Source organism: Pseudorasbora parva, chromosome 4 (assembly GCF_024679245.1).
Source record: "Pseudorasbora parva isolate DD20220531a chromosome 4, ASM2467924v1, whole genome shotgun sequence".
In the NCBI taxonomy this organism is placed as follows: Eukaryota; Metazoa; Chordata; class Actinopteri; order Cypriniformes; family Gobionidae; genus Pseudorasbora; species Pseudorasbora parva.
The window spans coordinates 12,037,332-12,054,831 of NC_090175.1; the positions used below are offsets into that span (position 1 = coordinate 12,037,332).

Genomic DNA, 17,500 nt, shown 5'->3' on the forward strand with positions numbered 1-17,500 from the left:
ATCCCTCTGCTCTCCTCCTTCTGATCATCTTTTCTGTCTCTTGTTCTCTTGCTTTGATTTCATCCATTTCTTGTAGTTCCTCAGGCTGCATGTCATCTTATAGATTCTCATCTGCGTTTGTGTGTGCGTGTGTGTGTGCGTGTGTGTGTGTGTTGCAGAAAACACTAAAAAGTACAAAAAGACATAGTCAATTTCATGAAACCTGTCAAGACTGATCCAGGTCAACTCACAGAATTAAAAAGAAGCAAATAAGATTTTCTTAAAGAATATGATGCCTTATATATATATAATAAATATATATATATATATATATATATATATATATATATATATATATATATATATATATATATATATAGCAAACAGAGTTTATATGAGTTGGCCCACCCTTTGCAGTTATAACAGCTTTAACTCTTCTGGAAAGGCTTTCACAAGCTTTTTTCCCCATTCTTCTAGAAGTGCATTTGTGAGGTCAGGCACTGATGTTGGACGAGAAGGCCTGAAGCTCTCAGTCTCCGCTCTTATTCATCCCAAAGGTGATCTATCAGGTTGAGGTCAGGCCAGTCAAGTTTCTCCACACCAACCTTGCTTTTGTGCACTGGTGGACAGTCATGTTGGAAACAGGAAGGGGCCATGTCCAAACAGTTCCCACAAATTGGAGCATGAAATTAGTCCAAAATTTCTTGGTATGCTGAAACATTATAGGAAGTGTATGTAAGATTGTGGCAAACTGCAATCACTTTTAAATGACTGTAGAGCGGTGTATCCCCCTCCCACTGACTCGAGGTTGCCAGATTGGCTGCAGGATCAGCAGGAACGTTTGTAGATCTGCAGCTGTGGGAACTAGAGCAGAATCTGGCAACCCGGTGCCCCAAACACTACTGACTTTGTGATTGGTCGATAGGTGGAGGGCGGAGCTTCAGGCCAAACACAACATGTCAACATCAACATCAGTTGAGGGCTGCCAACAACAACTTTTAAATGACCATATACGGTTGTCAGTGATAAACTGTGGTTCCAATTGCTTCCACTTTGTTATCATACCACTAAAGTTTTGACTGTGTCTGATCAGTATTCATGAGCTCTTGTTACTGCTCCATATAACTTTGCAACAGTTGTGCGGAGAATGCTTTAACTCGGAAACACACACTCACATACTGTGTTTGAAGCTTATATAACATCTTATATTTACATTTCTCTCAGTAAAGAAGCGTCTCTATAGAAGTGCTCTAGATTTAGCTGTTTTCCCTTCATAATACAGTATAATCCTGTGGCTACTTGTACTGATTCTGCAGTATGTAATAACTCAATAGCACAATATACAACATCAACTTTAGAAAAGAAAACAGTAGTCTAAATCAGTGTCAATTCTCACAAAATTAATTCCCACGTTCATAACAGGAGAATATCTCAAGAAAACAGGACACAAGTTGATGGGAAGAGGCGGAGGATGAGGCATAGATGTGGAACTTTCTAAAAATATGTATATGATAATGCAAAGAGTTGTCAGACTGAATACGATTCTCTCCTTGGCTTCGGTCTCATCAAGAGTCTAATGCTCAGTGACAAGAAACCCCACTGTAGCCGAACAGACGCTACTCCGCGTGCGTTCATTGTGAAATATTAAACAGAAGCGCATTAGCATCAGACTGCAGGAAGTACTAAGTAATGTTCTTCCTCCAAACCCCCTGTGTGTGTGTGTGTGTGTGTGTGTGTGTGTGTGTGTGTGTGTGTGTGTGTGTGTGTGTGTGTGTGTGTGTGTGAGAGAGAGTGTGAGAGAGAGAGAGAGAGAGAGAGAGAGAGAGAGAGAGAGAGAGAGAGAGAGAGAGAGAGAGAGAGAGAGAGAGAGAGAGAGAGAGAGAGAGAGAGAGAGAGAGAGAGAGAGAGAGAGAGCTCTTCAGCGGAGATAAACGTCCTCCACCTTCCTTCTCTTCGTCTCGGGTTCACAGTATCACAGATCACAAAAACATGGCAGTGTGTGAAGACTCATCAAACTCATGATCTTCAGCCTACGGCCCCAAACTTTATTTTTAAACCTCTCACCTCTCTCTATCAAACGAAGAGATTACTTTCACAGCTACAATGAGGCAACGAGATGGAAAAATCCTTTCGGAATTTTTTTACACTCATTTTTATACATTTGGAAAAAAAACAATAACCGCATAAATTAATAACTTGAATTGAATTTAAGAAAAAACTAAGAGAATTTAAGTTAAGTTATAAGGCTTTTCTTTTTTTAATGAATAATAAAATATTTTTTATTTATTGTTTTTATTTAAAAAATATATATATATATTTTCTTAAATTGAATTTGAATTATTTAATGCTATGAGTTTTTTTCATTATATTTATTATAATATATTCAATAATTTATAAAAAGTTAAAGGTGCACTATGTAGTATTTTTGCAGTAAAATATCCAAAAACCACTAGGCCGGTGTTATATATTTTGTACAGTTGAGTACCTACAATATCCCAGATGTTTCCAATTATTTGTAAATTGTGAGAAAATTGCTATTTTAACAAAGGACCGGGACGTTTGCATAGCATAGCGTTTGAGGGAGTCGCCTGTCAATCGTGTCATATCTGCGTTACCCTCGGTTTTATTTTGCAGAAGCGGTTTTCTCTTAGCAGTGTGAACATGTCACAGCAGCACCGAGCGAACGCACAGAGGAACGTCATAACATAATTTTAAACACACTTAAATGTATATATGATAAACAGAGCTGCAGGCTTTACCTTATAGTCATGACCGGAAAAAGCGGAAGTGCGTGCGCCCGGCGACTGTGTCCCGTCCCGTCATAATAAAAGTCCCGGTGTTCGCGAGCCGTGTGTTTGTTTAACAATCGCTCCAGCGGCCGTGCTCAGCTCCACAACACTCGGTCCTGCTCTGCTTCACTACAGTAACGTTAATAACCGCATCCATGAACATTATTTCTGCCCGAGTCCTATTTTCCACCGGCTGTGAGGTGAAGACCACATTTACCAAAATACTGCGCTCAAACTTGGCGTCATCAAACTACGCATTTGTTTTGAATTGGCGCCCTCCAGTGGACGGAAAGTTGCATAGTGCATCTTTAAATGATGACTACTTTTACAGGTGTTTATTTTATATTCTTTAAATTGATTTTAAAGTGTTTTTTTATCTTCCTGCTTTTTAATGTATTAATCATTTCAAATATTGTGATTTTTCCAAATGTGTATAAATTGTGTGTTAACTGTGTAAAATTCCCCAAATCTCTTTTTCTACATTTCTGTCTCTTTCTTGTCATTCTTGACATTTGACTCCCTCTCTCTCACTGAGTTTTTAATAGATTAATACCAATGGAAATATTCCTGAAAAGTTCATATACACGCTGACCAATACAAGTGAGATAATCTAGACATAAAAAGCAAGGCTTGGGAGAAAAGCACCTTAAAACAAGATGTTTAAACATTAAGTTTTTGTATTAGATAATTTGATATATGGCATTTTTATTTTGGTAACACTACAATAAGGTTTGAATTTTGTTAAAATTTGAAACTACAGAAACTAACAATGAAAAGTACTTCTAAATCATTTATTAATCTTAGTAAATGTTAATTTCACCAATTTAATTTCATATTATTTTCTATATTATGTGAATGAACAATTAGTCGACAAGACCACATTTCTAATTTTCTTCTAATGTCTATATTTTTATTCGTTTTATTTCAATAAAAAAACTTTTTTGTTTTAGTTAATAACAGCACTGATAACAATCTCCAGCAGAAGAATAGCAGAAAGTAAATATTTGTCTGTAAAAGAGAAGGATGGAGGTCTGGATGGATATGGTGCGGTATCTCTTTCATATACTGTAGCTGGAGACAGGAAGTTTCTTATAGACAGGATGTGTTCATATCTCGGAAACACAAAGCTCGACTGACAGACGGATGTTATATCCACAGAGTCTGAGGTAATAGAATAGGCAAGAGAGGCAATATGCATGTCTGAGTGCATATGCTTGATCTACGCTGGATCTTAGCGCTATCCAAAGAGGGCAATAAATCAAAAACGCGTCTGACAGGGAGGCGACACACACACGCGGCCACCCGTGGAGAACACTAGCATCTGATGCTCTTCTGATGCTGCCAATCACGGCTCGCATTATACAGCTCCAAAAATAAAGCACAAACATATACGACTGCCACAATAACACTGGCATTCAGCAGCGCTGACCCATTTAGCAAACGCTCTTTCATTAACTCCCCCCGCCGCTTCTCTATAAACAGACTTTTGCCAGTGTTTGCGAAGCGGATCGCTTCAATAGCAGAGAAAACATCTGATTTATCCTTTATACGGCCTCTGCCAGGCCATCGGGAGGAATCACTGTTGGCTTCTGATGTTCAATTCATCAGGAAAAGTTCATCTTAAAGCTTTCAAATCATTTCCCAGGGATGTCGAAACAAAAGAGAAAACATTTTCACATTATTTGCCTGGAGGAAAGTACGCATTTCATGGTTTCATGGGGAACCGCTAAAGCTGCACATCAAAGAATCTGACAATGAAAAATAATAATGCTGGAGATGAAAAGTCTGCCATTGCATTGGGTTTGAAACACAAGAGATCAACAAGCTGCAACAGTATTAACAATGAAACACTACAACAGCATGGTAAAAATCACTTTTTAAAACAGGATTTGGCTTATTATAACACAAGAAGATAGCCTGACAAGCCAGACCCACATCAAGATGTTTGGTCTGGAAACTCACCATTGACGGCTCAATCCGAGGGGCGGATAAACGGTTGTCTTTCAAACTCCCTCTGCACGCGATAGGATAGCGCTACAACCAACCAGAGCAACGAAGGTGAAGCAGAGCTAGTTGATAGATTAAATTTTCGCCATATCCAGTCGGCAAAACTCCGAACACATCTTCCCTTTTTAAGAATGACTTCAGTGCCGTTCTTTGTTCTTTTCTCAGAGAAAAGCTTAACTCCAAGTCTTCCAGAATCGCAGTCAAAGCTGATTCGAAAGACCGCCGCCGTTCGCCAGCTTCTGTGTTTACTAGAAGCACGCAAACGCAACTCGGCCGTCGTCATTATGGCCCCGCCTGCAGACTCTATACACGATGTGATTGGCCCGGCAAGAGTTAGGGGAATACAGCTCAGAAGGGTTTTGAGATTTCCTAGACGACACTCACGGGCAGATTAGATTTGCTGCCGCTAGGGTGCGTCTAGATTTCTAGGCTAACAAGAAGATGTATTAGGATGAATTACAACCTCATACTCAACAAATACAATAGTTACGACTGGACCAAAAAGTTACACAGTAACACTCATTACTATCTTTAAAGTCCCATAACTGACCATATCAGATACAGGAACTTGTATCTGATCAAAATGAGTCAAAATAAGCGAAAACAATTGTCCATAACCTAATTCATTCCACGGTGTCACAAATGACATATTCTTTGTGTGAAACTTAAAACACCTGAAGAGACATACTAAGTTTTTCCAACTTACTTGGGTTTAAAAGTATAGAAATAATTACAAATCATGAGGTTTACTGTAATGTTCTACAGAGGTTGATAATTGAACAAAACTCGAGACTGTCTATTAACAAGAATGCAGGCTGAAGCTATGCTGCGTTCCAGGCAGATTTTTGAGCCTCGTTACGACTTCAAACCCTGACTCGTGACTTTGTAACGCTCCAGGCAAAGTCACGCCAAACTGCTTGAGCGAGAGGAATTGTGGTAGCTAGATGTTATCAAAGCATGGAGGACCGTACAGGGCTTATTCTCATTTACAACCAGATCATCTTCGGACCATGACGACTCAAAGTTCATTCATCCAACCATTCTCTAATAACACGCAAACAAATTCAACAAAGTGCCCGCCATAATGAACAAAAAGGCTATATCTCCGTAATGCATTAGTGTATTCTGACCATAGACTGTAAAAAAAGATGGACGATGTGCCATCACTTCTCCCTCTTCTCTGGTCTCATTAGATTCGGTGGAGCATGTCGAGTTGAACGATACCCAATTTTTAATATCGGCCATTTTGCATTGTTGTAATATGCTATATTTTTCCAACGCATTGGCATACCATTATGAAACTTGGTATATGTGTCTCTGACACCATGTCCTAAAGCAACTCAAAAAATGTAAGTCAAAAGTTATGATGACTTTCCAAAAATGCTAATAACTTTTGATTATATTAGCCTATTGTAATGAAACTGTATTTTAAAAGATATTGTATCTTAACAGATTCTATGGGTCATGCCGAGAAAATACTAATTTTGCCACAGCCGGCCAAACTTCCTGTCCGCCATTTTGATTTTCTTTAAAAAAAAAAAAAAAACTTTTCAAACTCCTCCTAGACCATTTGTCTGATTTTCAACAAAATCTAATAACCGACAAAAAGTTATGGGTTTCGTGTCGATAGATAAAACAGTTTTTATATAGCGTTTGCAACAATGTTGAGGCATGATGCCAAAATGACCATATTGTAACAGCTCCACCAATTAGTTGAAAGTTATAATACACTAAATCATATTGTTAGTGTCTATATTCGTTTTTTCAGGCATTTTGCATTAAATCATCTCAATATGCTTTAATTGCTCATTCTTACAGTTGGTCTGATGCTCCCAGACATGGAGTCATGACTTGTCGTGCCTTCTCTGTGCTTGGCCTCTTAATGGCTGCTTGCGGCTATATTATTTTTAAATTGTTCTTTTTACTGTACTGTTGATCACATTAATGCAGCCTTGGTGAGCAAACACAAACACATGTGGTGTGAATCCTTGAGTTTGTGTTGTTTGTTAAATACCCAGTTCATTTTCCTGCTGAATAAAGTCTGTCATCGTAAGGTGAGAGGGTTAATTCAGTGGTTGCCATGGAGAATGACCCAGCCAGCTCCCCAATTAACACCTGCTTACACTCTCAAAGGACACAGAGAAACTCCCATACAGACTCAATCTAATATTAGACTACATAGGGCCAGATATACTAACAGGTTGCATCAGGGCAAACACATATTTGGCGTTTTTTGGCAAAAATTAGCGCTGAAAAGGCGTGGGCGGGGCTATTTTTGTGGATGACTTTATTGCACATGCATTTGTAAGAGTTTCCCTTTCAGATGCAAAATTTATGAGAGGAGAGTATTTAAATTAATCATTTAAGGTGATCTACTTAGATTTGCGCTTATTATTTACTGTCCCAAAAAAGCACGTCTTAAACCAGAGGCTAATTTGCGCTGCTCTTGGTAGATTGTGTTGGTCATTATTGAAATGATCTAGCCTGACGTGGTCATACTCAGTTCTAGTCAGAATATGAGTCTGAAACTGCTCCATTGGGCTGTGATTATGGGGCGTTTCAACCGAACCAGGAAAGACCTCAATTGGACAGACCTACAACCAATCAGAGCAATGGAGCGACGCTAGGGGTGTGCCAGCTATTTTGTTTCTAAAAGTCGCGGGCGGCGTTGATAACTAGTTTCCGTGCTCCTGAATCTGCAGCGCGATCTCTGTATGTGAGTGACGTGTGTGTGTGTGTGTGTGTGTGTGGCACGCTTCATAATGGAAACAGCTCATTAATATAGAACGTTATTTTAGCTAACTTGGAATTACCTCTGTCATAAATATCGTTATCGCAAATATTCTTGAAATATCGTGATATAATTTTGAGGCTATATCGCCCACCCCTTAGCGTTAGGTCAACAGAGCTCAACTGCTCTGTGTTGCCAAGTCTGCGATTTTTCCCGCGGGTTGTTTTCCATGTGGGCGGGTTGAAGCGACCTCAATTATGTGATATATAGACCCAGGAATGAGAATTTTTGCATGCAACCATGCCAACATAACACAAATTTTACCCCCCAAATGCCATTTTTTTTCTGGAAAACCCCGGAAGAATTTACGGATTCACTGAGTACTTACCAACATGATCATCATTTCTGAGAGAAATAGTGAAGGTGAATGCAGATACAAACAAGCTCTCCGTTTAGGATTAGATTTTGAACAAATTCAACTTAAGCGCCTTTGATGACGTGCATGATGAAGTTACTGTTTATCATCTGTCCATCATCGTCTAAAGCCCGCCCTGATGATTTCATTGGTCCGAACAGTTTCTGGTCAGGTATAATTACTCCTCTATGGATCAAGTCCAGACCAAACCGCCCGATCTCAAATGTTGTGGGCGGGGCTGAGTTCGGCTGGCATCCAGGCTAGAAATGATCCGGCTGTGTCTGTCTTTAATTTGCATGTCATCAGTAGATCACATGCAGAACTTTCCTTTCCCGTCTGTGCTTTTATGGGATTGCACTTACACTGTTAAAAAGACTAATAAACCCAACATACAGCGCAGGGATTGACCTGTTTAACAACACACAGCACAGGGATTACACCCCGACTGCAACACACACAACACTTGCTTGCAGAGCAGCAGTCAATTTACTAATGCTATCAGGCACTTAAAGCAGACTACTTTATCATCCTTATGGCGCACCTGTTAGTTTCCTCATCTTCATGTGTCTCTAGAGCTCCCTCTCTGATATCTCATCTGTTGCTCCTGCTGTAAAGAGCAGCATGACTGGTCACTAACATATGTTGTGTTTAGGTGCGGGTGTGCTGCTCTCCTCACAAGGCTGTGTGTATCTTCAACACCCCTAGTGTCAAAAAAACAATGACAGGCTTTCAAGCTAGGCAAAGGGATGTTGGTAATAGAGCAGATACTTGTTTGCACACAGTTTCAAGAAAGAGAAGAAAAGGCAAAAGGTGAAGAATAGACGAGTGTGAAGATGAATAGGTGAAGGAGAGGCTCAGAGGATACTCTGAGAGGAGGTGAATGGGATAAATATAGACTCTGATGGCAGTGTGAGAGAGCAAAGCTCAGAGGACCTTCACTCCTGTCTCTGCTCATGGCAGACGGAGGGAAAGGAGGACAAAAAAGACTGTTAAACAGAGTGAATGGATGTCCTGGTTTTACAAGGTGGGTCCCAGTGTCCCGACAATTCATTAAAAGTCTAAATACGGCCCTGTTTCTAATGTTAGACTCAGACTTCAAATTAATCTCCAATGTCCTCCAGCTACAGTATCTGCTATCTTTTTTTGTTCTCAGCTGGATGACATTGCAGAAAGGAAAAGATATCCCTGCATTCAAATGAGAGATTTGCAGTTTTTAAAAAGTCCATTTAAGTAGTCAGAATAAAATAAATTAACATTGTGAAACATAAACTGGAAATTGTAAGTTATTAAAGGATTTGTGAGTTATGAACTGGGAATTATGAGAAAAAAGTCAGAACTGCAAGTTATAAACTAGGAATAACAAGAAAAAAAGAGTCAGAATTGTGAGTTATAAACTAGAAATTACAAGAAAAAAAAGTTAGAATTGGGAGTTATAAACTGGGAATTGCAAGTTATAAACTGGGAATTATGAGTTATAAACTATGAATTACAAGAAAAAAAGTCAGAATTGCAAATTATAAACTGGGAATTTCTTTTTTTCATTCTCAGCTGGATGGCACTGCAGAGAAGAAAATACATCCCTGGATTCAAATTAGAGATTTGCAAAAAAATAAAATAAAGTCCATTCAATTAGTCTAAATAAAATAAAATAAAAATACATTAAACATAGCATTTCAAAATCAAATACATTAAAACAAAAAAAGTAAAAAATATTTTACATTATCTATAATAAATGTAATACTTGGAAAGATCAGCAGAATGGGGTTAAAGTTGACCCTTTCAGCACCGTGTTAACAACCGGGGTACCTGACACTTCTCTCCACAGAGTTCAGTGCATTGGCCAGTGAGTCATGAGAGCGTTTGAAGACCAGCCGGTAATGTGCAAGTGAACTCTGAAACTCAAGTCAAGTGTGTTTGATCAGTCAGTGAAATCTCCAGGAGAGGGTTTGCTTTAATATAAAATGCTGTGATCTTCTAAAGGCTAAAGTAGGCATCTTTAAACCTCAGCCAACTGTCAGGTTCACATAAAACTTTCATCCCAAACAGTATTGGAGTATTGAGCAGTGCTGCAGTCTGCTTCACGGGGATTTAGGTAATACGATTCATTCAATTCAGCATGTGGGCTGCATTTATTATCGAACAACTATCAGCTAGATTCAATTTATGGACAAAATTTAAAAGAAGTTAGCTTAATTCCCGGGATTTCTCTGCACGGACTTAATTGAAATATAGTCGCCCCTAAAGCTGTGAGACCACCAAAAACAAAACAAAATGAGAATTGCGAGAAAAAAGTCAGAATCGTGAGATACAATTGTGAGTTATAAACAAAATTGTGAGTTATTAACAGAATTGTGAGTTATAAACTGGGAATTATGAGTTATAAACTGGGAATTATGAGTTATAAACTGGGAATTTTGAGTTATAAACTGGGAATTATGAGTTATAAACTGGGAATTATGAGTTATAAACTGGGAGTTGTGAGTAATAAACCGGGAATTGTGAGTAATAAAATGGGAATTGTGAGTAATAAACCGGGAATTGTGAGTAATAAAACGGGAATTGTGAATTATAAACTGGGAATTGTGAATTATAAACTGGGAATTGTGAGTAATAAACTGGGAATTGTGAATTATAAATTTGGAATTGCAAGTTATAAACTGGGATTTGTTAGTTATTAACAGAATTGTGAGTTATAAACAGGGAATTGCAAGTTATAAACTGGGAATTGTGAGTTATTAACAGAATTGTGAGTTATTAACTGGGAATTGTGAGTAATAAACTGGGAATTGTGAGTAGTAAACTGGGAATTGTGAGTTATAAAATGGGAATTGTGAGTTATTAACTGGGAATTGTGAGTAATAAACTGGGAATTCTTAGTTATAAACACAATTGTGAGTTATTAACAGAATTGTGAGTTATTAACTGGGAATTGTGAGTAATAAACTGGGAATTCTTAGTTATAAACACAATTGTGAGTTATTAACAGAATTGTGAGTTATTAACTGGGAATTGTGAGTAATAAACTGGGATTTGTGAGTTATAAACTGGGATTTGTGAGTTATAAACTGGGAATTATGAGTTATTAACTGAATTGTGAGCTATAAACTGGGAATTGTAAGAATTGCGTGTTATAAACTGGGAATCGCGAGTTATAAACTGGCAATTAGAAGTTAGAAATTGGGAATTGTGAGTTATAAACTGGGATTTGTGAGTTATTAACAGAATTGTGAGTTATAAACTGGGAATTGTAAATTATAAAATGGGAATTAGGAGTTAGAAATTGGGAATTGTGAGTTATAAAGTGCGAATTGGGAGGAAAAAATAATTGTGGGTTAAAATAGTGCCAATTACCTTAATATTTTTATTATATGGTGGAAACAAGCTTCCACAGAAATCAGATCAGCCGCGGTCACACTGGGAATATCTTTATGAATGAATGTTCTGGATTACCCGTGTCCTCAGCTGTCTAGTCTGATTCGTGAACTCTCCCACATCACAGGATCAACATCGACTCAGACTATAATCTGACAGATTAACTGAAAGTCACTGTTGCCAACAAACAAGATTACGTCACAAGCAACCTGTATTCCTCCATTCATCCGCCCGCACACCATCCATTCATTCCTCCTGCTGTGCTTTCATTTCCTGAGATCTGCGTTTGCTCCCGAATGCTGTGAAGTCACAGAGGTGTGTAATTTCAGGCAGTGAGGAATCGTGTGCAGAATGATACATCAATGTTTTGTGATCTCAAGAGAACTCTGAATCATCTCAGACAGTGCTTCTGCCATAGGAGAGTTTTGGTATTGTTTATCATTTTCATTTTTACAGAAGACTCAACCGTTACACACAGAGGAAAAAGTTACTGAGAAGGGCATAGGAATAGACAAAATAATTGGGGACCCAGAAAAAAAAGTTTGGGGAATTTTCTATTTTTCCATGTCATTACATTGTTTAGAGCATAAGAAACAAATGGACAATTTTTTTGTTTTTTTTGTGAAATTTTTTATTTTATTCATATGTTATGATATGTCCTCTATAGTTGACACCAGGACTCAGTTGTTAAACAAATGTAATGACAGGAAATTGCATGTATAGGCAAAAACAATGGGATTTATTTTTAATCATATTTTAAGTTTCAAGATTTTTTTAAACAAACTTTGTTTAAAGATGATTGTGAACTATGTCATAAAAGATATAACTATAATGCATTGATATACAATTTTACTTTATGCAATATGTGGGTAAAATGGCCATACTTCCAATTTCCAAATTTCCAATTCAATACAATGTATCAATACACTGCATCTAACATGTAATAATAATAAAAAAGTTGTGTAATAATAAGAGTAATAGTTGGCAACATTTTCATAATATATGTAATATTTCATAGGAATATTTATGTGTAATTTCTTTCGCTATTTATTTGTTGTGTCTCCAAAATGCCTGATAAACATGATTTAAGTCCTGGTGTCCTTTACAGTGGACATTTATGAAATCAATACCCTGTTTTGTAACAAACAGTCATATTTTGATTAGAAACCCCATAACATTTTCCTGAGATTTTGATTTATAACAAACAATTTGAAAAAGAAATCAGATTTAAATTTTAATTACAAAGTCAGCCATTTTTAAAGACCAAGAAGTTGTTGTTGTCCTGGTGAAACCTCCAAACATTTGGTATCTGTGCAAAGCCATGAATGTGCTCTTTACAGGACATCCTGACTTAAAACTGTGACGTGTGTGATGTCACAGAAACCCAATAAAATATAATTTCCACTACAGTGGACAAAAGTCTTTTACTGGGTCCCGCTACTTTACCTCTGTGTCTGACTCAAAGCTGGCAGGATGCTGGATCTAATTAGACATAACTGACCTTCCCATCAAATATCACGCCGCAATCATTAATAACAGCTTAAACTTGTCAGTGCTGGTTTAAGCGGGATAATCCACAGCTAGCTGTGCTTTAAACGATTTGAATGGCCGATTTGAGTGGTTCCACATTAAAATCATTTAATGCACAGCTTTAAATATAAATATTTGTGAAGTGCATATAAGTGAAGTGAAGGATGAAGCGAGAGAGAACGCAAGAGCACTTGTTTTAGAGAGGAACTCAGTTACCCCACTCCAGCGTTCTCAAATATAGGCCAAGACATATCCTCAGGCTCTACACTTCCTGTCTCTCCCTCTCATTCATATTCCCTCTCCGTCTGTGTTCTTCCATAAAAGCATTTGAGGCTCAGAGCAACCTATCCCAAATGACAGAGGAACAGAAAGCATTAACTCAGAGAGACGGCGACAAAATATCAAAACACACACTTTCCTGAGACATAATCTAAACACAAGCATGCAAGCAAAAAATGTGTGTAGCTAAATTTCATTTCATGCACAATCCCAAGCGCTTTACTCATGACTATCCAAGATGAGGAGATATCAAACGCAACAGGAAAAATACATTTCACCTGTTCATCCATGACAAATCCAATCAAAAAGCCCATTTCACACTTTCTAACATAAAATAACATGACATTAGAAACAAAAGAAAACATAAAATTAAATCATAAAAAATTAAATACAAAATAAACAAAATGAATATATATATATATATATATATATATATATATAAATAAACAAAACAGCTAAAACATCTTGTAAAAAATTATGAAAATTCTGATACTTTGGATTTATATATCTCTATAAAAAGTGAGTATGCTATACATTAATTTAATCAGAACATGGCCACATTTGAATGGCCATTAATGATGAAATATGATACAGAAAGATACATTTACACAGTTAAACCTCTTAAACGTCATAATGGTTCAAAGAAAATCTCACAGAGCAAATCTTATAAACATGAATAACTACACATGAGGTTCAATGGGGATTTTTGGGTGAACTACTGCTGTAATATCAAGGAAATTAATCTTTTTGCAATGCAGAACAAAATAATTGAACTTTAACTATTCATAAGCCCTCTCTCGCTCTCTCTCACACACATTAACACTCACACACACACACAGCAGAATGTGACTAATCTGAGCTCAACAGCGTCAGTGCAGACAGAATGGAGCTCCATGGGGAACAGACAGAGATGGAGAGAGAGAGAGAGAGAGAGAGAGAGAGAGAGAGAGAGAGAGAGAGAGAGAGAGAGAGAGAGAGAGAGAGAGAGAGAGAGAGAGAGAGAGAGAGAGTCTGTTATTAAGGCACACTGTGAACACACACACGCATGTTCAAAGCCACTTTAATCTCTTCCGTCACACACAACACCACACAGACACACTCACAGTGGCTGCAACAGCATATGAACAAAACATAAACACACATATTACTAGCTGCTCATGTGCTCATGCCAACACGACCAAAAGCATGTGCGTATATGTGCATATGCACAATTTACCAGGAGTTTAGATGCATACATATATTCAATAACAGTTTTAAACTAGTGCTTAATCGATTTGAGATTTCAGCTACCAAAAATATAATAAAGAACAAAGTAGTTGATGACCCATATAATTAGTGTTAGAGAGGCTGATTAAAGCTACGCTGTGTAACTATTTTAGTTTACTCTTAGCTAAAAACGTACACTTAGTTCTTTCAAAAATATATGTGCTCATTAATGTATATTTACTTCTTTCAAGTAATAAAGTATTCTGGTAAGTTTATAATATGCCGTTGAAAATACATACGGGTGAGGGGTTCGAATGCCGGTCGCCATGTTGCCCCTCCATCTTGAAAGTACATTAGCCCAAGAGGGACATACCCAAAAATTCAAGCTTCGGCTTTCGCGTTTTAACACTCGATGGCACTCATGGACGAGGTCGAACTGGAAGCCATGTTTATCTTGGACTAAATCGGCCACCGTAGAAGTTAAAACAAAATCAGAATTGAGAGGAACAGAAACTAATATTCGCTGGATGGTCATATACCTTTACACCGCTAGATGGGGGAAAATATCACACAGTGTAGCTTTAAAAATGTTGATGATGCACAATTTTGAGATTATCAGCACTGGTCAATATCTCTGTGCAGTCGGATGATTAGCAGAATATACTTTCTTTTAACATAATTTACACTTCCGTTTGGTGTCGGTAAGATTTGAAAGAAAGTTTCTTCTGCTCACTGAGGCTGCATTTATTTGATCAAAAATTCAGGAAAACCTGTAATATTGTGAAATATTATTACAATTTAAAATACCTGTTTTTATTTGACTATATTTTAAAATGTAATTTAGTCCTGTGGTGGCAAAGCTGGATTTTAAGCAAACTAAAATATACATTTATAACAATATTTTCATATATGTAATTTTTAAGTTAATGATAAACAAATTATTTTACATGGCAAAAAATAATAATATAATATTTGATGTATTATCATCAAGTAAATAATTGTTGTCAGTGAAATATTTATGCACTGTAAAAAAAAATGTTGCTTTTTGTTGGTTTAAGTAAGTAAGTAAGTAACCTGGTTGCCCCTAAAATTGAGTTTACTGAAATTAAAAATTTGAGTTGATACAATGAAGGAAATTAGTCAAAATATTATTGTATCTGAACCACATAAAAAATGTGATAAATCATGAAAATAGCACAATTTGGCATGTTTCACTGCATCATCAGAAATAAAACACACACAATTACCCAATATGCTTACAAAATCTTATAATAATATTTTAATAAAGGTTGTCGAATCTCAAAAAATGTTCATTGTATTAACTCAAAATTTTAATTTCAATGAAGGCAACCAGGTAACTTATTTTCTAAATAATTCTTTACAGTGTGTGCTGTAAATGTATTTTTAATATTTCTTTCCAACATTGGCAGGTGTGGCAAAAAGTCAATTTTAGACCTGGTTGTTGGCCAATGCCGATATTCTCAAAATGAACATAACGAACAACCAATTAATCACCCTTAAACAGAAAAACAAGATCTAATGAGTTCACGCATGCAAACACACTCGCAAAACACAAGCTGTCATCCCTCCACGAAACAGCCGAAAGACGATGACATCAGTGTAAATAATCACAGCGCATTATCATCATCACACCACCATCACCAAAAAAAACTAAATCATCATCATCATCATCAGATCCGCAAAAAATGTAACCAAACACAAGCAGCACATAGTGATGAGTCATAATTGCAAGAGCAAGCCAAATATTTCTCTCTCTCTCTCATTTACCTTTTGGTTCGGCGGAACATGTTGCTATCCAGGACGGCCAGTTGGCGATGAGGGTGTCAACACACACACTTAAACAACATTCACATAAAGCAGCCGACTACGCCATAACACATCTCGTCCTCCCTCACACATGCTCCGGGTTCATCTGAGTGTGTGTGGCTGAGTGATGGAGAGCAGGCGAAGACACACACACAGAGAGAAAGAGAGGGAGAGAGAGGGAGGGAAGGTGGCTCTCAAGGGTAATGTGCCAAGCCAGGAAGTAAAGGCAGCGAGAGAGAGAGAGAGAGAGAGAGAGAGAGAGAGAGAGAGAGAGAGAGAGGGAGGATTCATAGCAGGGCTGTCAGCATGTGTGTGTGGCCATTAAAAGCCTATCAGAGCTCAGGGCTCAGGGCTGTGCCAGTGCTAATGGAAATCTGAATGACACATGGGAAGGATAAAATGAAACAGAGAAAAAGATATCGTAGATATTGTTCATAACATACACCAGCACATGCTATTTTGTTATTTGGACCCTTAAACATAGATGCTCATAACAAATTGGTCAACTTTATTGTTGCACAAGCTTAAACAGTATTTCAATGTTTATTTATTTTTAGCTTTTTGATGATATTAAATATCTTAATATTTAAATATATACCTTAATATTTTCAGAGAGTCCATAAATTAAACCAAACTGTCACTCTGTTGACCAAATGCCACTCTCGCATGGCTGAACAATTATAATTATTCTTAAAACAAGTCCTTGCAGTCTCACACTGTCTGACACACACATTGATGAAGAAGAAAAAAACGTGTGATCCCTTCATTTCTGCTTTGTGTCTTGTCACACACTCAAACTGTCAAACACACACACAGTTATGTCAAAATGGCTCTTGATGAGTAAACCCAGTCCGTTATGCTTTAAGTGAACGAAATCAGTCGGGGAAAGACACCAAATTCGTGTCAATGGGATCTGTGCATTAGCTCTTAAAGTGACAGACAACAAAAGAACAAGAGAAAATCACTCAGTCCTCTTTATTGTATCAATGTATATTTAATTCATGTGAAGACTGCTGTTTTATTTTTTATTTTTAATAACAAAGATAAATTAAAACAACAAAAATAACAGTCTACCCCTAGTTAAGGTGTATTTGTTTACCTGAATGTTCCTGATGTTAAGGTTTAGGTTGATATAACTATATCACCAAGTCAAGCAAAGAGTTTTTGGTATTTAAAGATTGGCATTACATTTTTTGTTTGTTTACATTGATGTTAAAATTATAATGTCAGATTTATGACATACATTTTTGCTAATACGCTGCTGGTCACTTTCAGAAGTTTTAGCGATGCTTTCTTTTCCCAGAAAGAATGTAAAACACATAAATGGTATCATTCCCAGTTTTAAAATATAATTGAAATAGATTT

At 37.1% G+C, this 17,500-nt stretch overlaps 1 protein-coding gene across 3 annotated transcripts in view; it reads right to left on the bottom strand.

Annotated features, from left to right (window-relative positions):
* Window positions 1–17,500, bottom strand: part of mast1a (microtubule associated serine/threonine kinase 1a) — a 105,867-nt gene that overhangs the window by 64,715 nt on the left and 23,652 nt on the right. Inside the window, exon 1 of one of the 3 annotated variants that reach the window (XM_067440919.1) lies at window positions 16,097–16,333. The exons of the other annotated variants lie outside the window; for them this stretch is intronic. Within the exon in view, the coding sequence (XP_067297020.1) occupies window positions 16,097–16,116 (20 nt within the window). The 5' untranslated portion in view covers window positions 16,117–16,333. Of the gene's footprint in view, window positions 1–16,096; window positions 16,334–17,500 lie in introns of those variants that run through there. 3 annotated transcript variants of the gene reach the window in all.